Source organism: Gossypium arboreum, chromosome 3 (genome assembly GCF_025698485.1).
Source record: "Gossypium arboreum isolate Shixiya-1 chromosome 3, ASM2569848v2, whole genome shotgun sequence".
NCBI classification, from domain to species: Eukaryota; Viridiplantae; Streptophyta; class Magnoliopsida; order Malvales; family Malvaceae; genus Gossypium; species Gossypium arboreum.
In genome coordinates, this window is record NC_069072.1 from 138269495 (window position 1) to 138292069 (window position 22575).

At 33.4% G+C, this 22575-nt stretch overlaps 4 protein-coding genes across 7 annotated transcripts; 2 read left to right on the forward strand and 2 right to left on the reverse strand.

Moving 5' to 3' along the window:
• Positions 1-512: 512 nt before the first annotated feature.
• LOC108476107 (protein NLP9-like) lies at positions 513-5606 on the forward strand. Of its 3 annotated transcripts, none has more exons than XM_053026090.1 (9): positions 513-680; positions 827-918; positions 1039-1098; positions 1284-1389; positions 1493-2414; positions 2902-2946; positions 3062-3820; positions 4001-4115; positions 4226-5606. In XM_053026090.1, exons 4-9 carry the CDS (start codon positions 1319-1321, stop codon positions 5329-5331), a joined length of 3018 nt encoding a protein of 1005 aa, XP_052882050.1. In that variant the 5' UTR covers positions 513-680; positions 827-918; positions 1039-1098; positions 1284-1318; the 3' UTR covers positions 5332-5606. The 3 variants fall into 3 exon arrangements, with proteins under 3 accessions (XP_052882050.1, XP_052882051.1, XP_052882049.1); XM_053026091.1 differs by having other exon boundaries at positions 827-914; XM_053026089.1 differs by lacking the exon at positions 827-918 and having other exon boundaries at positions 514-680.
• A 273-nt stretch (positions 5607-5879) lies between these two features.
• Positions 5880-10179, reverse strand: LOC108476109 (uncharacterized). 2 transcript variants are annotated; one of them, XM_053026092.1, is made up of 8 exons: positions 10111-10171; positions 9869-10002; positions 9264-9359; positions 8762-8833; positions 8635-8668; positions 6902-8522; positions 6568-6652; positions 5880-6429 (listed from the first exon to the last, which is right to left on the reverse strand). In XM_053026092.1, the coding sequence occupies exons 3-8, from the start codon at positions 9344-9346 to the stop codon at positions 6399-6401; spliced, it is 1926 nt and encodes a 641-aa protein (XP_052882052.1). In that variant the 5' UTR covers positions 9347-9359; positions 9869-10002; positions 10111-10171; the 3' UTR covers positions 5880-6398. The 2 variants fall into 2 exon arrangements, with proteins under 2 accessions (XP_052882052.1, XP_017633690.1); XM_017778201.2 differs by having other exon boundaries at positions 9869-10179.
• Positions 10180-12293: 2114 nt separating this feature from the next.
• On the reverse strand, positions 12294-14475 carry LOC108475093 (NAC domain-containing protein 86-like). Its single transcript, XM_017777092.2, has 7 exons — positions 14216-14475; positions 13813-14135; positions 13643-13729; positions 13394-13561; positions 13170-13325; positions 12879-13085; positions 12294-12794 (listed from the first exon to the last, which is right to left on the reverse strand). The coding sequence occupies exons 1-7, from the start codon at positions 14373-14375 to the stop codon at positions 12507-12509; spliced, it is 1389 nt and encodes a 462-aa protein (XP_017632581.1). The 5' UTR covers positions 14376-14475; the 3' UTR covers positions 12294-12506.
• Positions 14476-16420: 1945 nt separating this feature from the next.
• Positions 16421-20661, forward strand: LOC108476273 (2,3-bisphosphoglycerate-independent phosphoglycerate mutase). The gene is made up of 9 exons (XM_017778436.2): positions 16421-16914; positions 17865-17992; positions 18138-18288; positions 18377-18580; positions 18661-19079; positions 19168-19360; positions 19482-19577; positions 19873-20028; positions 20140-20661. The coding sequence occupies exons 1-9, from the start codon at positions 16750-16752 to the stop codon at positions 20302-20304; spliced, it is 1677 nt and encodes a 558-aa protein (XP_017633925.1). The 5' UTR covers positions 16421-16749; the 3' UTR covers positions 20305-20661.
• The last annotated feature ends 1914 nt before the right edge of the window (positions 20662-22575 follow it).

The following is a 22575-nucleotide window of genomic DNA, read 5'->3' on the forward strand; positions in this document are numbered from 1 at the left end:
TTGTCATATACAAGTACTGCATTGAAACAGAAAATAACAAATGTACCTCGTTAAAAAAAAGGTCAAACTCAGATACCGAATTCTACTTTGGTTTTATAAAACAAGACTATTTTTTATTGGTTTTTTTTTCTTTTGCAAATGATAAGTTCCAAAATGAACATATATTTTGTAACAATGATATATGAACAATAAAATTATCTTTAATTGTAGTTATTAAAATAATGACAAGAAAGAACGAGCAACATAAGTGATGATCAATCTAACTAGGGATCGATAGTATAAAGATAACTACAATTTTTACTCTCTTACGAGTAAAAATTAAAAATAATGAGAGATGAAAGATCAACTATTAATATTTTTATATTTAAAAATTATTTAAAAGCAATGATTTTATTTAATTAATTACTCATGTATTTCAATTATAAAAAACCAAAAAAAAAAAACAAAGAAAGCAAAGACAAGCTTTCAACCATCAATTATATTCTAAAACCTTAAATTAAAACAGCTTTTCAACTAAACTTTCCAGTTTTAGTAACCCTTCTAATAGAATTCCAATTTTCTCCTCTACTACTTGAAATCTCGTTAACCAGTTATTAAGATTTCCCTTTATAGGAACTTTTTCTCTTCCTCTACATATCTGGGTTTTCTTTAGAGATTTTATGGAGCTTTAGATTCCATAGGTCAGTAATTTTTTTTCTTTTTTTCTTTGGAATATCATTTGCAGTTCATTTCGTTTCACTTGAATTTCCTTTGGATATAATACTAAATGGAAAATTTTACTAATTTCAGCAATTTCTTATCTTACTTTGTTACATGGTATTTTCAGTAAGTTAATTTTTTGATTGGGAATCACTTGGTCTTCAGAATTTGATATTCGATTCATTTCACCTAAATTCTCATTTCATCTTCTTGATGTAGGTACTTCTTTTCTGGGTTTTTATTTTGAAATTTTGATATAATTTTTTTTTCTATAAATGGATGAATCTGAGGTGGGTTTTGTGAGTAATATTGATTGAAAATTGTGGATTTTTCTTGCAGAATTTGCGGCAGCTTTGGGGACTTAAATTTTGGCTGTCATCTTTGTTTTCCCCCTCTGAGGTCAGTTCTTGAGCTTTCTATTACTATTTTTAGGAACTATAATGGTTGAATTAACTTAGGATGTGCAGTAATTGCAAATTTTGTCTCTATTTTTGGTTAGGTATTATATGTTTATTTATTTATATATATATATATGTATGTATATATCTTTCTTCAAATTTGGGTTTTCTTTGTGGGTTTTCCAGGTTGAGGTTGGTGTTTGAAAAAAGTCTGAAAATAGATGAATTTGTTGAGGAAATTCCTGGGTTTTGGGAAGAAGATAGGGAAAGCTTTTCAGGATCGAATTGTCCAGTTGAGTGAATTCTTTTTCGTAGAACTCTAGCATTTGTTGATTTTAGTTGGAAGTTGTTTTGGTTTGTTTTTTTTTTGAAATGGAGTACCCCTTTTCATCTAGAGAAAAGGGGGATGGCTATTGGGTTCCTCCGAGAACACAAATGGAGGTCGGCGAACAATTTGGTGGCAATACCCGAAATTTGCTATTCGAGGATCCTTTTAACTATTCAGAGCTCATGAACTTGGATGCTTATGGTGGTTGGTGTAGTAGCAGTGCAACTACAGATCAGATGTTTGCCTCTTTTGGGTTCTTTTCATATCCATCCATGTCACATGCCTCTTTTGATTCAACAAATAGTATAGGACAAAGTTCTAGTACATATGTTGAATCTGGTTATGCATTAGGTGGAATGGATAGTTCTTATAATTGTGCAGACAGAACGGTGTTCCTGAAAACAGATGAACACTTCGGTAATACTGTGGATTCCAAAGGTGTAGAACTCGGTGTTAGACAGCATACTGATGGTAACAAGCAAAATGACACTTCATATTTGGGTAATTTGTTAATATCTAGGCCAATTGGACGATCACTTGATGAGAAGATGCTTAGAGCACTGTCCTTGTTTAAGGATTTATCCGGAGAGGGCATTTTGGCACAAGTTTGGGTTCCAATTAAGCATGGAGATCAGTACATGTTGACCACCTCAGATCAGCCGTATTTACTAGACCAGATGCTTTTAGGTTATCGTGAAGTTTCGAGGACGTATACCTTCTCTGCAGAACAGAAACCGGGTTCTTTTCCAGGGCTTCCGGGTCGTGTTTTTTTATCTAGAGTTCCTGAGTGGACTTCCAATGTAATCCATTACAGTAAGGCTGAGTACTTGCGGATTACACATGCCGTCAATCATGAAGTCCGTGGTTCTATTGGCTTACCGGTTTTTCAGCCTCCTGAGATGTCTTGTTGTGCTGTGCTCGAACTTGTGACTACAAAAGAGAAACCCAATTTTCATTCAGAAATGGAGCATGTCTGCCATGCTCTCGAGGTTAGTTTCTATTATTTCTGTTTCTATAGTAGTTCAAGTTTGTGTTTTTCAAGTTTGAAATGAATACCCACTTCCTTCTCTTCATAATTCTCACAACATATCAACATCATCGGCCTAGCTACGTTATTAGCTTATTTGAGAACTTAAACCCTTTGCAAAGATGACATAAAGAAGACTATAATCAAGGAGGTAAAAAAAAGTTATGTAACACGAAGAATTTGGTAACTGTGTCCTGCAGTACAAAATTTTACCCTTTTATGCAACTGCAAAATCATGCGTATTCACACTGAAATTAAGCTGAACATTTGGATTTACAATGTTAAAAATGAAAATTTATTTTATAGCTAACATCTTCATTTAGGTGCTATGCTATTGCTGTATGCTGAATGTTTTGGTTATAAATGTTTGAACTATGAGGTTCTCAACTGTATATTAAAATTTTTATGGCTGGTATCATGGAATATGTCTTGATCTCTATTATCTGCAGGCTGTGAATTTAAGGACCATTGCTCGTCCTCGATTTCTTCCACAGGTATGTTAATACCTGTATATGTATATGTATATGTATATGTATATGCATGTCACCTGAACAAATAAGGCAATGCAGTTCCTTTTTCTCTAAGGTCTTTCCTTTTTTTTGTTCTTAGTGCCTCTCAAAGAATCAGAGAGCTGTTTTAGCTGAAATAACTGATGTTTTACGAGCTGTATGTCATGCGCATAGCTTACCTTTGGCTCTAACATGGATTCCTTGTAATTACACCGAGGAAGCTGAGAATGAATATATAGAAATGCGTGTTAGAGAGGGTAATAAGAGTTGGGATGGGAAGTGTGTTTTATGTATCGAAGATACAGCCTGTTACGTTAATGAAAGAGAGATGCAAGATTTTGTGCATGCATGTGTGGAACATTATCTCGAAGGAGGACAAGGTATAGCCGGAAAAGCACTTCAATCCAATCATCCGTTCTTCTCTGCAGATGTAAAGACATATGACGTAAGTGGTTATCCACTCGTCCATCATGCTCGTAAGTTTAACCTGAATGCTGCAGTTGCAATCCGGCTGAGAAGCACCTACACCGGTGATGATGATTATATACTCGAGCTTTTTCTTCCTATTAACATGAAAGGAAGTTTGGAACAACAACTCTTGTTGAATAACCTCTCGGGCACCATGCAACGAATCTGTAGGACTTTGAGAACTGTTTCAGATGCAGAAATTGTCGGAGAACGGTCAAAATTTGACTTTCAGAGTGTAACGGTCCCGACCTTCCCCCCAATGGCTATGTCTCAGAGGAGCTCAGAAACAGCATTATCTGCTGATAGTGACATGAATTCCAATCATAGCATTCCCTTTAATGAATCTAATTCAATAAGTGATGGAAAGGAAGCTGATGGTCCTCCTGAAAAGGTATTGTGTCAAACATTCTTTCCCTTCGTGTATTATCGATAGAAGTCCTGATTTTTGGTTCACTGAGCATTTTATGATCTCAAATCTGTGTGTTTGTTTGCATGTATATATACACACACACACACACACAACATATATTCTTTATGTTGTTAAGTAATTCCTTGGTACCTATATCTATAGGCAATCAGTGGACTGCCGAGGCAAAAGAGAAGTACAACAGAAAAAAATGTGAGCTTCAGTGTTCTTCAGCAGTATTTCTCAGGAAGTCTGAAGGATGCTGCAAAAAACATCGGTGGTAAGCTTCGATGTTAAAGTTCTATATGCATCACATAGTCACTATATACTCGGATCTATTTCGGGTTTCGGTAATAATATGATTTTGAAACTGGTCCTTGCTTCTTGTAGTTTGCCCCACTACACTGAAAAGGATATGCAGACAACACGGTATCTCAAGATGGCCGTCTCGCAAGATTAACAAGGTGAATCGGTCATTGAAAAAGATACAAACTGTTCTAGACTCTGTGCAAGGAGTTGATGGAGGATTGAAGTTCGACCCGGCCACAGGAGAATTTGTTGCGGCAGGGACTGTTATCCAAGAACATAATCCCGAGAAAACACTAATGTTCTCAAACAAAAACCCTCCCATCGGAATATCCGAAGCTTTCAATCACGAGAAATCATCAGCACCTTTAGCATCTTGCCTTGATGGAGAGGATTCAGTGGTTAAGTGGGATGAAAACGAGTGTTCTTTTGGTGGAAACAACAACGAGGCTGCAAGGAGTCTGCTCATTCCAAGTATCTGTCAAGAAGTAAAGAAATCTATTGTCCCTTTAAATGATTGTAGTGAGGACTCTAAGTCGGTTGCCGGTGCTGCATCTTGGATTTGTCCCAAAAATGCAACTATTGGGTCGTATTTCCGGCAAGGAGACAACATGTGGGGCTTGAACAAGGGGAATCCGAAAGTAGAGATTGCCGACTGCCACTTCGTGTCTCTGAACTCAAGCTCCTTAGCTGCTACCGATGAGATGGATACCCGAAAGGAAGGTGATGATGGGATTGATGAATATAACCGCCAACATACTTCTTCAAGCATGACAGACACTTCAAATGTCTCTGGTTCAAGGTTACATGGAAGTTCATCAAGCTCTGAGAAATCTATGGAAGCCAAATATTCTAGAATGAAAACTTGTGTTGATAGCAGCTCGAAAATTACCATAAAAGCTACTTACAAAGAAAATACAGTCCGTTTTAAGTTTGAGCCATCTGCAGGATGCTTCCAAGTATATGAAGAAGTTGCAAAAAGGTTCAAAGTTCAAAACGGGACATTCCAACTGAACTATTTAGATGATGAAGGGGAATGGGTAATGTTGGTTAGCGACTCGGATTTACACGAGTGTCTGGAAATAATGGAGTATGTCGGAACTCGAAGCGTTAAGTTTCAAGTTCGAGATGTACCTTGTACTATGGGCAGTTCTAGCAGTAGCAATTGTTTCTTATCCCGTAACTCATAGCAGATATGCTGATGCTCCTCGGCTATCAATCATCAGTCTTTCATAGTAGTTTTTTGAACTCGATCCGGCTTCTGCATTCACGCATTGCTTCATTTGATTTCCCATCACACATGAAAGGATAAGAAGATGTGAGCATAGATTATATTTATTAAATTGTATAGGGTTGTATATGTTAGGAGGGAGCAATAGAAATAAGATCATAGTTATAGTTTATGTTACACAAAACTTTTTATTTAAGTATCAATATCCGACCCTTGTATGTTGTATTTTAGAAATACCTTTATCTGCCATTCACCCAAGTCTGTATAATATAGGTTATAATTGTAGTTGTAGCATCGTTTATTCAAATCCATGTATAATAACTTATTAATTATCATGTCAATCCTACAAAAATGGAGGTTAGTAGGTTGATCATCACATTGCAAAGGTCAAATTTGAGTTTAGCTTAATTCAAGCATTATCACATGAAAAACCAATACCATTGCACATTTAAGAATTTGAGTGTGCAAATTGCCATGAATGTGTCTAAATCTATACAACTCATAGCATTAACATGCCAAAATTTTGAAAAACATATAATATCGTAAAAACGATTACGATACAAGAAAATAACATAAACATGACATCGTATACACTAATTGACAACAAACTTTTGAGGGTAACTAACTATTGCTTTCTTAATTCTTTCCACGAGCATTCTATCAAGGAGAGAGAACTCGTTAACAATTGGTACATGTTAAAAGAAATGAATATTTCTGAATTCCGAATGAATGTGAAACAATATATAGATCTCAGCTTTCCAAAATTTCGATTACCTAAGCGCATCGTTTGGATGGGGACCCGGATTTGCAAGCAAGATGATCATAACTTACCTCATCACTGACCAACAATTACTTTTCTGTACAATGAATCAGTTAAGACATGTGAATGTGTTTGCTTTGTTATCCTTGTAAGCCAACCCACATCTCAAATAAATGAATTTGAATAGGTTGTGTTGAATCAATAAACACGTATGCGATAGAAAATCTGGGCCGATATAATAAAAGGGCACCTAAAATTTGCCTCCATCAACTCTTTCGATTTTGATGCCCTGGCAGGCTGCGGCAAACAAATGACAGTTTACATCTCAATATCAAGGGTTTGGTTGATAAAATATGGGCTAATAGATTAGATAGGATTGAAGAATCAATAAACCGAGAAGTCATATACTGGAATAAGCATGGATAAGAAAAATACCTCTTTGTAACAAAAGGCATAAGCTCCTTCAGTGTTCCGATAAGATTATCTCCCATGTCTTCCTCGGTCAATTTCTGCTTCTTTTCTGCACGAATAGCGAAAGTGGAGTATTATTTACTATGAATCGTAGAAGGTGAAGAAAGTGCATATAAAGCAATTAGACATTGGGAAACTATTTTTTATATAACATTGAAGTCAATGTAGTCTAAAACTGCGTGATAGTCAATATGCTCATGTTAACAGTTTTTTGGAAAATTTGGCCGAGTAAGCACATGGTTTATAAAGCTCGACTGAGGGGAGAAACAAGGGTGGGGACAGAAAAGAAGTTCGATACCTTGTCCTTGAATATGTTGTTGAGTTGAAGAGTCACCTCCGAGATACAAGCTATCACTCCAATCTAAATCCATATCCTGCTCCTTAGCAAACTTTTCCAGTAACCGACCAATTAGTTTGTGTGCAACCAAACTTGTTTCATCACATGCTTCTTGGATGGCAAGGTATCGATTTCTGCACTTGCTTGTTTTGTTGTCTGCAAACCTTTCATTCGAAGCATTTTCTGGATCTACTCCAATCTTCTGTTCAACCTCATCTCTCTCAATTGATCGGCTATTTAAATCTCCTCTTGGTGAACTGAAAGGGGCCTTGTTCTTTACTCTGTTTTTATCTTCGCTACTTTTCGCATTACTCGAGGCATATTCTGGATCCATTTTCACGTCCTGTATAACCTCATCTCTCTCAATTGACTTGACAGAATGGGACATACAACTCTCCAAGTCCTTATTCACCATTTTCCAATCATTTTCATAACAACCACTATCCTCAATACAACTATCATCATCACTTCCTTCTAAAGCTTCCCCATAGGCATCAGCAAATTCCTCATCCAACTCGTGATCAGGAAGCAAGTCCCAAAAAATTTGTTTCATCTCAGCACTCACACTGAGTATACATTCCACCTCTTCTTCAATTTCATCCTTTAGGAAGCTTTGATGTGGCAAAGATCGGGAAATCTTGTTTGGCAAAGATCGGGAATCTCTGTTAATAACAGAAAGTGCTTCTAAGAAAGACTTGGGAATTGTATTCATATCACTGCACTCAAAGAGGAACTCTGTTAATGCATCTATAATTGCTCCTCTTAAAGAACGAGTTGCTATTTCAATATTTGGATCCAACAAAAGCTGTAAGGCTTTCAGCTCTGGGAATCTAGCCTTCGTCTTAAGAGTCCAAATAGCCTTCACAATATCATTCTGCAAGCTTACTATTTCTGGTGTGAATTGGAGAAAGCTTGTCGTGGAGGAATTTTGACAACCCGTAGTTAGGTTTAGTGATAAGTCGGCTACTGCCAATGCTTTAGCTAATGGCCCTTGTAGCTTCCCCTCTCCATCAAGATCCATAAGCATCCTTCTAGCGGTTTTACCCACTTTCTGAACTAAACGTTTCCGTTTCTGACCCCGTTCACGTGTCTTTAACTGGGGCACAGTTTTGACGCAACTAAGCTTCCTATCCATTGCAATCAAGGTCTGGAAAGGCAAATCCTCTAACCCATCCAGCACCTGGATTGCAGCAGCATGATGAAACAGAGATGTTGGAGTCATCGGTTTCATAGTATTGTTCCGGAAATTTTTAGGGTCATTGAGAATTTTATATAGCTGCATAATAGAGGTCTTCTGTTCATGCTCAAGGTTTTTATTGCTCAAAAAGCTTGGCAAAGATTCTCTAATAGCTTTTTTCATTTCGCACTGAGTTTTCTTAATCATTCCTGAGCCACCTGAAAGTATCATAACAATAAGGTGAAGCCCATCATTAGTCAAAGCATCGAGATATGAGAAAAGAACTCCAGTTATCTTGGATGCATCAAATGATTGGACATCATCTTGAATTACATGATTTCCTCTTCTGGAATTGCTTGCTCCGAAGGCATCTTGAACATGAGCTTTAATAATCTCAGAGAACATCTGCAAAACATAATACAAATTTTTTTAAAGGAAGAACATATTTATAGTAGCAAATTAAGGGAAGTAAAGAACATAACATCCACCATTATAGTAGAATGCTGCATTAACTTACATCATTCTCCCTCAGAAAAGATTCAGGCAAAGTCCTGGAATAAAGAACCGAATGCAAACACATTGATTAACATTACAGGAGAGAACAACAATAACAAATATAAGTACAAGTAAGCTCTCCAACTTACTTGCACTTGAAAAACTCAGGTTCCTTGAATTGCTTCTTTTTCGACCTGGAAGTCGAAAGTCCCATCAACCACCTGTAAAAGATCTCAACTGAGTAACTCAGTTCTGAGTTCCAATACAAACATAACTCCCATAATACACCAAAAGCATTTTTCTATAACAATATGAAATACATTCCAATAACATCACTAGAATCAACATTCAAGACTGCAACACTAGCACCCTATTCGACTTGAATTGGCTTTTCTAGTATGCATTCTTACAAGAAACAACATAATTCCCTTCACACACACACATATATATATGCACTGAGAAAAAGGACGATCTTTAACTTGTTTCAACAAGAAATAAATAAATAAAAAGACCAGCAGTATATTTTATATTACAAATTACTAGCTAATTTTCAGAATTGTGAAGAATTATAAGAAAAGTATATATATTGAAGAAATCAAAGAGAATAAATTAATAGGCAAGAAATTAAAGAAAAGATAGAAGAGGAAGAACCTTCTTTTGAGATTAAGCAGCTTCTCTTGATGCTTAATTTGAGATAAAATTTCAACGCAATCTGTTTGATGAAACTTGTCCATTCTTATTGTAATCCTGAAAAAGGAAATACATAAATGAAAAAGAGAGAATTAGGGTTTAGTTGAATGGGACCAAATTAGTAATCCAACCAATCAAACCATTAATTCCCTATTTAACCGGTTGAAAATCTTAAAAAAAAAATCTAAATATTTTAATAAATACAAATAATTGCATGAAAATCAGTCACGTCCATTGACTTGCAAATCAACCCTTATATACATACATCTGTGTGTGTGTGTGTGTGTGTGTGTGTGTGTTCATATTGCATATTGCTAACAAAAAACTGACACTGATAATCGATCAATTTTGCAAATTTGCTAAAACCTTAAAACAGTAAAAACAAATAGTTTCAATAGGTTTATCCTGTTGTGAAATTTCTTGTTTTAAAGCAACACTTTCAATGCATCAAATTATCAATCAATATTCACTTAAGAAGAAGCCTAAGGTTCATAAACAACATAGATACCATGTGCTTACTTATTCTAACACTATCGAATAAAATTTAAAAAAAAAAAAGAAATTACCGGAGCCGACAGCAGCAGCAAATCGATACAAATCACTACCGCAGCAGCAAGCAAAGCAGAGATTTAGAGCTTCAATGAAGCAAAGGCTCACGGCTAAAGGAGAAGAAAGAGTAGATGAAGCAATACTTAGCTGCCTAGGGCTCAAAGAAAATAAATTTAAAATTAAATCAGAAAATAAAACAGTAAATAGAAAATTAAAATTCAATATTTTTGGGCTAAGAATCACGAAATTTTGGGCAGACCTAAAGTTTTTTAGAAAATTCAATAAGCGAAGAGTTGGGTTGAGCTTGCTTTTGTTGGGTCGGTTTTTTTAGATTTTTCAAATCCTCTAATAATTCGATTCAATAAACCGGTTGGATCAATTTTTTAGGGTAAATTACATTCAAGGTCATTAGACTATTAGTAAATTTACATTTTGGCTATTTAACTTTAAAAAATTACAAAATAATCATTAAACTATTCGAAAGTTTTCATTTAAGTCTCTAGGCTAATAAAATCATTACTATATGACCTTCTCTATTTATATCACTTGCATCAATCGAAAATTCGCATTCTCTTTCTTTTCCAAAATTCAATTTTTTTTCATAAAATAACTTTAAAAATTATGAATCGAATTTATAAACCAAAATTCAAACAGTTTTTTCCTACCACCTTTGACATGAATAGTCTGATTCACTAGTATTCTTCTTTTGAGATTTTCATGATTCTTCTTTTAAATTGCCATTAGCCACCCACCTACCTTTTTGGCCTTTTCCAAATTATTCTTCGGCCTACTTTAGTTTGTTATGTTCCCACTAATATGGTTGTCCTTATATTAGAAACACACGTAAAAAGGTCTTTCTTGGGCACCAATTTTGCTTCTAATATATCCCTATCTTCATCCCAATCTTTTCGTAGAAAAAATAACACTCAACTCTTACCTTACTTGCGTCCAAAGCTTCTTTGCCTTTATGCTTGTTGAGAAAGTTTTTTATAACTAAATCGATAATCGAATTGGTCAGGCGAATAGATTATTGATCTAATCGGTTTGCTCAGTGCATCCTATTTAATTAAATAACTTATTAAAAATATTAAAAATCCAGTTCAATCAATTTTTTATTCAGTTCAACTAGTCTATATTGATTTCTGAGTTAACAAGTTCAATATCTTTCTCCGAACCCACACCTCAATCAATTTTTGGTCCAACCTATCCGGTCAAATTTTAGTCCAGTTTAAACAATCTTAGTTGTTCATATACATAATAAAAAAAAACTTATAGATGTATCGTCTACTATCAACACCATACACCAAGACTTTTCCTTTTATTGGTAAAAGTATCATGGAGGTTCCTTTAGTAGGAGTTAGATTATAGTTTCCTTCGTTTATTCAAAAAAAAATGGGCAAAATAATCTTTGTACGTTAGATCAAAGAGTAAACTGGTCATTCTATTAAAAAATTCATCCATTTCTATTATTAAAAATTTATCTTTGCACATCAATAAGAGGAACTCATGACGTCACTGTCTGGTTGTTCCGTCAGGCACACCAGTTTATAACAGTACAAATGGATTAAAATTTTAACAGAAATGACTATTTTACTCTATTATGTAATGTACAAGTGCTAATTGCACTTTTTCAATAGAGGAAACAAAATGAAATATGACTCTTAATATAAGAGCCTTTATGATACTTTTACGCTATTTATTTCAATAAATTATGGCATTATTTTTTATAAAGATTTTTTTATTTTAATTAGAGGAAGGAAAAGGATTGTTTATATTTGAACTCGAGAATTAATTTCTTAACTTAAATAAAGCTAAATCATTTGCAACTTCACTTATAACTAATTGGCATAAAAGTTGATTTTTTTTTAATGAGACGTTATTTTCTTGTAAATTTAATGAAAAATAATTGTTTAGCTTTGAACCCGTTATTTATTTTTTTGACTTAAATAATGTAAATTATTCGTCATTTTCCCTATAACTAATCAACATAAAAAGTATTGATCCATCGAACATTGATATATATTATTATTATACTAATTGATTAGAATTATCCATAGTCACTCTCCAACCCTACAATAGGAGGATAAATGTGTTTCAACACGTTCAAACTCACGTCCTCTTACGTAGACAATAATACTAAAATCAATCGAGCTAGAACTTAGCCGGCAACATTGATATTATTTTTTTCTTTAATCTCTTAAAAATGTGACATTTTGTTTTTCTTGAATGAAATTACTTGCAAACTTTTATGCTTTTTTTTCTAACCCTCATTTTTTTTTCATTATTCTCTTCCTTTTTGACCACTAACCTATTGTTCTTTTGCCACTTTAGTTTGTTATGCTCCCCACTATATGGTTCTGTGTCTTTTCTCTTACAGCATCAACAAATGTCAAGAAATTACGTGTTATATATATAAATATATATATATATAATAAAAGCATATCAAGCAAGCCACACTTTGCTATTATAGATGTCCATATATATAGTCGAAACATATCGAAACACACGACCTCAAAACCTAACTTGTAATTCAAGCAACGTAAACCCAAGTCAAATAAACATAAACCCAACCTCGAAAACTAACTTATAAGAGGATGGGTCTAACATTACGACTTATAAGCACTAATCAAATACGGGAGATAAGCAACACAGACTTTATGATCTACTTCTCTTTGCTTGTTGTTGAGCCAATTCAGTTTCTACACCGGTGCCCGATCCTTCAACCTCCATGGCCAATCTTTTACGGACTGAATCCGTCGAGTAGGAAGATTCAGCCACATCCAAAGGGGGCAAATTGGTGCACTCTATTTCAGCACCAGCGGCAACTTGCTGGTTAATACCACATTGATTTTGTGGTCCGAGTTCTTGCGGCTCGTCAAACAACTCGTCGAGAAAAAGCCCGTCATCTTTACGGCGGCATAAGTTGTATAAGTCGGACCATTCCTGGATCATAATGAACAAGCAAATATTAGATTTTTCAACATGTTTTATGCCTGTTTTTTGATGAACAATATAAAAGTAACTCACCATTTGATTTATAAAATCTATTAGATGGTCCTGTAAATTAGAAGGCAAGATTGAGCTTTCGTTCTCTGCAGCTGCAACTATATTATGTTGATTGCTTCCATCGGGGACTGTTCGATCATTATCGATCCCAATATTCTTGTATGATTGGTTTTGATCCTCAATACCTATATTAGGTACTTCCAAGCTTCTAATTAGCTCCATATTTATCTACAGATTTCGAGACACGTTTTAACAGTAATTACATGAATTAAATGAACTAAACTTCAAAATTTCCGAGAAAAGTGTTCTTACTTGTGACTGGTGATTGGAGATCACTTCATTCCCATCATCAATGTCGAAAACCGGACGGGGAGTTATAAATTCATTAGTTTGTTCACTTTGAGTCCATCCGTACTCATTAGCTACTTCAGTTTCAACTAATGGCTCTGAACCGAGTTCTACTCGAACCTGAAATATACATAAAACATAAACTCAATGTGTAGTATTTTAAAGATTTCCGAGAAAAGTGTTCTTACTTGTGACTGGTGATAGGAGATCACTTCATTCCCGTCATCAATAAAGTTCTCATTGTCGAAAACTGGATAGGATGTTATAAATTCATTAGTTTGTTCACTTTGAGTCCACTCGTACTCATTAGTTACTTGGGTTTCAACTGATGGCTCCGGACCAAGTTCTACTCGAACCTGAAATATACATAAAACATAAACTCGATGTGTAGTATTTTAATTAGTCACCATTGTTGGCACGAATTGAAGTTAACTAGCCTGCGGAATTGAGATCCGATCGTCTATATTGTTACTTGAAATATTGGTTGGCTTTTTCATTATCACTTTACCAAGAAAATATTTATCCTACAAAAATCAATGAGAAGAAAAATTCATTACAATATACGCAACGCAACAGAAAATCGGTTCGAGTTTAAGGAATAACTTACTTGGCAAGGATCAATATCAACCAGTTCGAACTGATATAACGCCCATGTTGTTTTGTTTGGGCAGCTATTGTGCATGAAATACAACCTTGTCTTAATACCAATCACTTGTTCAGTATCATCACTAGACTTTACATTAACTCGATCCCCCGAGACTTTCCACTTTCCGTTCTTGGTAGCTCGATTTATCATCAGCTGCCGTTGTTCACCTTTCGGTACTTGTCCGGTAGGCGTACCGATCACCTTGGACTTACTGTTTGCATACTTATACGTTTTCGGGTAAATAAAAAACCTTTCCGGATCATTCGGTGTGATAGAATTGCAACCTACGAATAGAAAGAATCGAATTTAGAGAGAATGTTAGTAAGTAATTGAATAAAAGAAAAACAAAAACAAGGGAACATACTAGGTAGATCCCATGGATCATAGTTGCAAATATCGTGACCGAGGTCGATGATGTCTTGGACCAAGTAATCACGGCCGAACAGTGTTCGGTCTCGGAGATAGCCCATGAGGATTTGCTCGGAGGGCTTGAAGCCATAGCCTTTGCGCTTGGGGTTGTTCATTGCGTGGATAGGAAGGCACAAACGGATGATTTGCTTTGCTTTGCTTTGCTTTGATGGGGGAAATGAGCATATAGTAAGTGTTTAATAAAGCAGTGACTACTTCGGCCCGAAGATTAGGTTGTGGAAAATATTATAAGTGGGTCCCAACATCCGTGTCCTTATTTTCCAATTTTTTTCTTTATGTAGATATTGAACAGTGTAATTATAATTGGTGAAATTGTGGTTTTGGTCCTTCATATTTAGTTTTTGAAGGCTCATACTTCATGCTCTCATATTTACACTTCAACGAGAATAAGTATATATCGAGCACACATGTCAAGCATTTATTGAACAGCATGATGCCGTTTGGTATGAATAGTAAATTGAACTTTGGAACACAATTTAAGTACCAAATTGAATATTAAAATAAATTTAAGTCCTAAATGATATATTAATCCTTAATAGCACTTTCAACGATATTTCTCGGTAATTCCTCTGCTGTTGGCGTCACTTTCCGCCCTTCTTCCTTTTGAACCGTTGGAAAAATGGGGATATTATTTGTGTTTTGTTTGAACTTCTAGAATCTTCTATCATACACTGTGATTATTATTAAACACTAAATACATAAAAATAACATAATATCAAAATATTTCAAAATATATTATAATAATATAATATAAATATTATAACAACCCAACATTTGACCCGCTGATCAAAGATGTTCACTATATTCTAATTAATATAAGTAATTAATAATTTTTAGGGCGACGCAAGAATAATTTTATAAAGGGTTAGATAAAATTTTAATTTTTATAATTTATATATTTATAATTTTAAATAATTAAATTAAATTTTTATAATTTTAGAGAGAGTTAAATTGTAATTTTATCTTTATTAATTTAAAATTTTAAAAAATCTCAAGGGCCTAAAAAGTAATATTACATTTTAAGAAGGGTTGGGGCCATGCCATCCTCTAAATTCGCCCCTGATTTTATTTGTGTGGTAGTTTAAGTATATACGTTTAAGTGCGTGAATTTAATATTGTATTATATAAAAAATATAAATATTTTAAAGTAATTAAATATAATATAATTAGTAGTTTAGGTTTTGATTGAGATAATAAAATTGAAGTTACGAGAATCATAATGTACAAAATTTAAATAATAAAATTTAATGAAAACACTAAGGTTTCAGATTTAAACATTCAAGTTTAATTGTTCAAATCTCTTTATGTGTAGTTATAATCATGTATTTATTTATAAATCTCCTCTATTTATAATACTAAATTTTTAAAAAAAACTATATTTGTTGAACTACTCGTGAGTGAAAAATTACATAACAAATATATTTATTAAAATTTACATAAATAATTTATTGATGTTTTGATTATCACGATAAAATTAAAGTTAAATATATATCATGCACGGTATTTTGGGTTAAAATTATATATATAATGACTAATTTAGCCTTTCAACTTCACAAAAAAGTCATTTTATTATTCTATTTAAATTTTTGTCTATTTGTTAACTTTCCTAACTCATACAAATAGATGTTACGTTAACAATTAATTAAAATTTTAAATAAAAATTTAAAAATATAAAATATAAAAGTATAAAATTACCATTTTTAATATTTTATAATTTTTTTAAAAATTAACTGCTAACGTGGCATATCGTGGACTTCCACATAGATGTCACACAAACAAAGTTAATATATACTAATTTTTTATTTATTTGAGATGATTTAATAAATAATACAAGTTTAAGAGTCAAAATAAGAAAAAATTAAATAAAGAGCTAAAATGACTTTATTTTTAATTTAAATGACTAAATAAGTGATTATTCGTTTTAATAATTTTATAATTTTATAAGATTATAGATATGTGACCGTTGAGTTTTAGCTCGATTAATATGAGTATAATTATCAATATAAGAAAACTAGGGCCAAGTTGGAATAAATTTTAGAGGAGCCAAATGAAATTTTATTTTTTTATAGTATATATTTTATAATTTTTAAAATAATTTTAAAATATTAAATTAAATTTTTATAAGAGTCTGTCAACATCTAAAATTGTTAAGAAGAAGACATGAATTAGAGTAGGTTGAAGGTGATTAATTATATTTTTGTTTCATGGCGAGGATGATTACGTTGAGAGAGAGATTTTTCAAAAAAGAAAAAATTTTATGGATGTGTGTAATCACGTGGTACTGCCATGCTTTGTCTCTACGCCACCAGTTTAGTTTAAAAGGTCAAAATCTTTGAATCCTTTCACTATTCTCGCCGCCGTCTTCTCCTCTCGTTTTTCCATTTTTTTTCTCTCCCTTATTATATATAACCATCATCAAACCTTCATTCAAATCTTAATTAAAATACAAACATTCGAAGCTTAACAACAATGGCGAGTTCAGGACAAGTATCGTTTAAATTAGAGGACCACCCAAAGCTTCCAAAGGGAAAACGTATCGCCGTCGTGGTCCTCGATGGTTGGGGCGAATATAAACCAGATCAATACAATTGTATCCATGTTGCTCAAACACCCACCATGGATTCCCTCAAACAGGTCCCGCCCTTTTTCTTCTTTTAAGATTCTATTTGTTTTTGTGATTTTAGATCTGGGATTTTCTTGGTTTTTTATTCGATAATAGTTTGTTAATGGTATTGGTTGGTTTGGATCTCGTTTCTTTATGAAAATGAAGCTTTCAATCTTGTTTTTAGAGTAGGTTTTTTTTAGCCTGTGTTTTAATATTGAGATTTAATGAGATGACTGTTTGATTTGGTTGACTGATAATACAGAGAATCGAACTATATATATGTGGTTAAGATATGCTGTTAGTCCCTGTACTTTGACAAAATTTGAGATTAGTCCCTGTCCCTGTACTTGAAAAGTTGAAAATTAAGTCCTTTTTTTCATTTATTAAAAATCTAAGCCCAGTCACTCAAATCTTAATTATTTTTTCTTAAAATTTGTCAACTAGGCTATACTCACATGTCAAATTGACAAATTTTGACAGGAACTATCAATGGCTAATGATTGAAAAAATAGGAGAGTGATTTTTTAACTTTTAAAGTAGAGGGACCAAATCTCAAATTCTATACATTAAAATCGTAATTCTTTTTTTTTTTTTTTAATTGTCGACTTGGAGTTTTGATTAGGCTATACTCACATTTTAATTTGACAAATTTTGGTAGAAAGTATCAATGACTATAATGATTGGACTAGGATTTTTAAATTGAAAAAAGTAGGACTGAATTTTTAACTTTTAAAGTATAGGGACCAAATATCAAATTTTATACAAGGGACTAACAGCACAATTTAACCTGTATATGTTAGTTGGTTCCAGCAATTTGGGGAAAATGTGTATATATGTTTGCTTTAAGTTATGGGAACTGTAAGTATTTTTTTTCTTCATATGGACATTATTACAATCTTTTGATTAATAAAAGGATTTACATTATACGATTCTGTTATGAGACTTATATTTTGATTGAAATTGATGTTATTGAATATAGGGTGCCCCGGACAGATGGAGATTAATCCGAGCTCATGGAAATGCTGTAGGGCTTCCAACAGAGGATGACATGGGAAACAGTGAAGTTGGTCACAATGCTCTCGGTGCAGGCCGCATTTTCGCTCAAGGGTAAGCTTATTTTTTTGATTATTGCTTTATATATGTGTGTGTGTGTGTGATGTGTATGTATGGATGGATGGATATGCTTGCTATCTTGATGGAAAATTAACTGTGCTGCAAGTGTTCTAACGTGTTAATTCATTTTTAACCATAGGGCTAAGCTTGTTGATCTTGCTCTTGCCTCGGGGAAGATCTATGATGGTGAAGGATTTAAGTATATAAGTGAATCTTTTGAGAAGGGTACCCTTCACTTGATCGGATTACTTAGCGATGGAGGTGTTCACTCCCGTCTCGATCAATTGCAGGTAATTTTTGGTGATTCTTGGTTTCCTTAATGAATTCATTTCCTTTCTTTAAGTTTAATTAGTTGTTCTTTTAAATCTTTTTGTGCAGTTGTTGCTGAAGGGAGCTAGTGAGCGTGGTGCTAAAAGAATCTGTGTTCATGTTCTCACTGACGGTCGTGATGTTTTGGATGGTTCGAGTGTAGGCTTTGTGGAGATTCTCGAGAATGACCTTGCAAAGTTACGTGAAAAAGGTGTAGATGCCCGCATCGCATCTGGTGGTGGCCGTATGTATGTCACAATGGACCGTTATGAGGTGAGAAATCATTGTCAAAGATCTAAAAGATTCATTTGAATTGATTAAGAAGCTAACTTTTGTGACTGGATTTTTCGTAGAATGATTGGGATGTTGTTAAGAGAGGATGGGACGCTCAAGTTCTCGGTGAAGCCCCACACAAGTTTAAGAATGCCATTGAAGCTGTAAAGAAACTGAGAGAAAATGCCAATGACCAGTACTTACCTCCCTTTGTCATCGTTGATGATAACAACAAGGCTGTGGGTCCGATAGTAGATGGTGATGCTGTTGTTACCATTAACTTCCGAGCAGATCGAATGGTTATGCTTGCTAAGGCACTTGAATATCAAGATTTCAACAAATTTGATCGTGTACGGGTCCCTAAAATCCGTTATGCTGGAATGCTTCAGTATGATGGCGAGTTGAAGCTTCCAAGTCGCTACCTTGTTTCTCCTCCAGAGATTGATAGAACATCGGGTGAATATTTGGTGCATAATGGTGTCCGTACTTTTGCCTGCAGGTGCGTTTTAGGACAACTCATTATAATCCGTACCTCCCATTTCCTTGAAATATTCAATATGTTAAATGCTTTGTTTGTTTATCGGCAGTGAGACTGTCAAATTTGGCCATGTCACTTTCTTCTGGAACGGGAACCGCTCCGGGTATTTCAATCCTCAAATGGAAGAATATGTGGAAATCCCGAGCGATGTTGGCATTACGTTCAATGTTCAACCTAAGATGAAGGCATTGGAGATCGGTGAAAAGGCTAGGGATGCTATTCTGAGTGGGAAATTTGACCAGGTGATTATTAATGGAGTAAAATTCAAGAACTGACAATTCACCAAACTTAATCTATTAAAACCGATTATTCTAACTGAAACCAAAACTGAACCGGTTGACCTTTAACTTTTTTGTTGTTTAGGTACGTGTGAACATACCAAATGGTGACATGGTGGGTCATACCGGAGATATCGAGGCTACGGTTGTGGCATGCAAGGCTGCTGATGAAGCTGTCAAGGTACAATGGCTTGAGTTCATTCTTTAATTGTTACTTCAAAAATTTCTAATGATTTTACAGCATTCTAATGAATTGTAATCAGTCGTGTTTCACACTAGTTATTCATATGATGCTGACGGGATATTTTTCATCGGAAATCAATATCACTTTCTCTTCTTACTACGAATGCATCATCCATTTTTTACATTTATACCGAAGTCGTTCTATTCTTGAGTTGTATTTTCATATCCGATATTGTTCTAAAGCATGCATTGTCTTGTACGAAGGCTTTTCTTGATCATATTGCTTGGTGCAGATGATCCTCGATGCGATAGAACAAGTTGGCGGAATATACATTGTGACTGCAGACCACGGTAATGCCGAGGACATGGTGAAGAGAAATAAATCCGGGGAACCTCTTCTCGACAAGAATGGAGATCTCCAGATACTCACCTCCCACACTTGTCAACCTGTAAGTTTCCAATATCTTATTCTTTTTGCAACAAAGAACAATGAATGGTCGCATTATCGAAATCATATTAGGTTCTGAATTTGTGATGTATATTATGGATGTTTCAATTAGGTGCCTATTGCGATAGGAGGTCCAGGATTGGCACCTGGTGTTAGATTCCGCAGTGATGCTCCGAATGGTGGACTTGCAAACGTGGCTGCAACCGTCATGAATCTCCACGGTTTCGTAGCTCCGAATGACTACGAGACAACACTCATCGAAGTGGCTGACAACTAGGCTCGCCGATAGAACATTGCCTCGATTTTTTTATATTTGCTCTGTTCCTATACCCAAACATCAATTTAGAATAAGGTTCAAAATGTTATATTTTTGTTCTTTTTTGGGCCAAAAAACGTTATATTTTTGCTAGACATTTGTGGTTGTAAGTGTTTTTCCAGGAAAACTTTGGGCTTCATTGCCCCTTTTCTTTAAATTTGACCTCATAATTTTCCCTTTTAATGGGGCCATTTTATGATGTTTTCTGAGGGTCGGCCTTGATCGGTTCGTAGACAATGTTATTGTAATGTAATGCTTCGCAGACAGTTTCTGTATTGAGTTTTTTTCCCCAAATATAATTTGATGAAATTAAAAATATTTTATTATCTTTATTATATTATTTTCATGTTTATAAATAAATTTTTTTTCCTTAACATATAAATATTTTAAAACCTTCATTTTGGCTCTCAAAATGGTGAATTTATAGTTTAATCCTTTTAAAATTGTAAATTTTAAGTTAAAACAATAGTAAAAGTACAATTGACCACTCTTTGAGTAAAAATTCTGGCTTCACCCTAAATATTTTACTCATCAAATATAAATTCGTATATATAGATATTATCATAAAAGAATTGTAAATATATATATTGCGTATCATATGTATTAGTTCGTAAGATTGTGACGTTTCAAAGTTGTTTCATGAAAAAATTTTGAACTTTAAAAGAGAAGGAGAATGAGAGCTTTCAATTTTAACAGCCCAATGACTTAAATAAAAATATTCAAATTGTTCAATAACTAATTTTGTAACATTTTAAACAGGGGCGTAGTCAGGGGGGCTGGCATGGGCCCCGACCCCTCCTAAAATGGAAAATTTCATTTTAGGCCCTAATTTTTTAAAAATTTTAAATTAATAAAGGTAAAATTACACTTTGGCCTCCCTAAAATTATAAAAATTTAATTTAATCCTTTACAAATTATAAAAATATAAACTATAAAAAATTAAAATTTCATCCGGCCCCCCTAAAAAAATTTTCTGGCTTCGTCCCTGATTTTGAAGTTGTATAATCAAAACGTAAACTTACTAATAGTTTAATGACATTAAGTGTAGTTTACCATTGTAACATAAATTGCTAACTTTGGGTCGATGAACAATTATTGTCACATTTAACCTTCACCTTTATCGATAATGGTTAAATTCGAACCATTTAATGAATTTTAAGTAATCTATTATGAATGATATTGATTTTTTTATATATTTTTCTTGGTGAATTATAGAGGGCAAAATCTTTATAACAACGTGACTAACACGACTCGAAATGAAACTGTATTTAGAATGATAACACCTTGACCATTAAATCAACACGAAATTTTTTATATTAATAAAGGTAAAACGAGATCAGATAATTTTTTTTATTTAAAAGATATGTATGAAGTGGTTATAATATTTACATGTTTATGTTTCCTCGATATTTTAAAATCAATATTTTACTCTTATATATAAAGGTTCTCCAGAAAAATAGAAAACCTTGCATAAGTGGCATAGTTAGATATTTGCCATTTGTCTTACACATTACACGTATTGCTTAAGTGCAAAGGGCATGCAGACGCTTTGACTAAAAAAAGAAAAAGGTAATTTTGTAGTTTTTCTCCTCTAAATATTGTAAAATTTTAAATAATACAATGATACAATTACGTTTTGGGATTCTCTAAATGGTAAATTATAGTTCAACCCTAAAAAAAATTGTTAAAATAATAATAAAATTATATTTCAACCATTCCTCAATTTTATAATTTAATTTTGGCTCTCTAGGAAAAATTCTGACTTCACTCTTAAAAATTATACATGTGAATACATCAAATATAAATTTGTATAGATAAATATTGTGTATCATAAAATAATTTTAAAAGAATATATATATTACAGGTATAATGACAATTTTAACTCTTAATATTTATATCTTTTGTCAAATTGGCTTTTATTTCATTTTTAAAAGCTAAATTTAGCTCTCGGCAAAGAGTCGAATTAATTTTTTATCGAAAATATTGACTAAAACGTTAATTTTTGAACATAATTCGTGCATACTTCATATTAATTATTTTAAATTTATATATATTTATTTTTATAATTTTAAAATTATTTGTTGACGTGGAATATAAGTCAAATAATGTTATATGAGTATAAAGTATCGTGAACTATCACGTAAGTTGCAAACACCAGTATCTTTAAAAAATATTTTAATAAATATTCCATTAAAAAATCAAATTGACTCTTTTTAAAAATAAAAATCAAAT

Coding starts and splice junctions, on each gene's coding strand:
- LOC108476273 (XM_017778436.2), top strand. CDS start 16,750: ATGGCGAGTTCAGGACAAGTATCGTTTAAATTAGAGGACCACCCAAAG. Junction 17,993..18,137: donor GGCCGCATTTTCGCTCAAGG/GTAAGCTTATTT, acceptor TTTTAACCATAG/GGCTAAGCTTGTTGATCTTG. Junction 19,361..19,481: donor TGAGTGGGAAATTTGACCAG/GTGATTATTAAT, acceptor TTTGTTGTTTAG/GTACGTGTGAACATACCAAA.
- LOC108476107 (XM_053026090.1), top strand. CDS start 1,319: ATGAATTTGTTGAGGAAATTCCTGGGTTTTGGGAAGAAGATAGGGAAA. Junction 2,415..2,901: donor ATGTCTGCCATGCTCTCGAG/GTTAGTTTCTAT, acceptor TATTATCTGCAG/GCTGTGAATTTAAGGACCAT. Junction 2,947..3,061: donor GTCCTCGATTTCTTCCACAG/GTATGTTAATAC, acceptor TTTTGTTCTTAG/TGCCTCTCAAAGAATCAGAG.
- LOC108476109 (XM_017778201.2), bottom strand. CDS start 9,346: ATGGACAAGTTTCATCAAACAGATTGCGTTGAAATTTTATCTCAAATT. Junction 8,669..8,761: donor CCTGAGTTTTTCAAGTGCAA/GTAAGTTGGAGA, acceptor TCTTTATTCCAG/GACTTTGCCTGAATCTTTTC. Junction 6,653..6,901: donor ACAACATATTCAAGGACAAG/GTATCGAACTTC, acceptor CTATTCGTGCAG/AAAAGAAGCAGAAATTGACC.
- LOC108475093 (XM_017777092.2), bottom strand. CDS start 14,375: ATGAACAACCCCAAGCGCAAAGGCTATGGCTTCAAGCCCTCCGAGCAA. Junction 13,730..13,812: donor TTGATATTGATCCTTGCCAA/GTAAGTTATTCC, acceptor TGATTTTTGTAG/GATAAATATTTTCTTGGTAA. Junction 13,086..13,169: donor TCTCCAATCACCAGTCACAA/GTAAGAACACTT, acceptor CGAAATCTGTAG/ATAAATATGGAGCTAATTAG.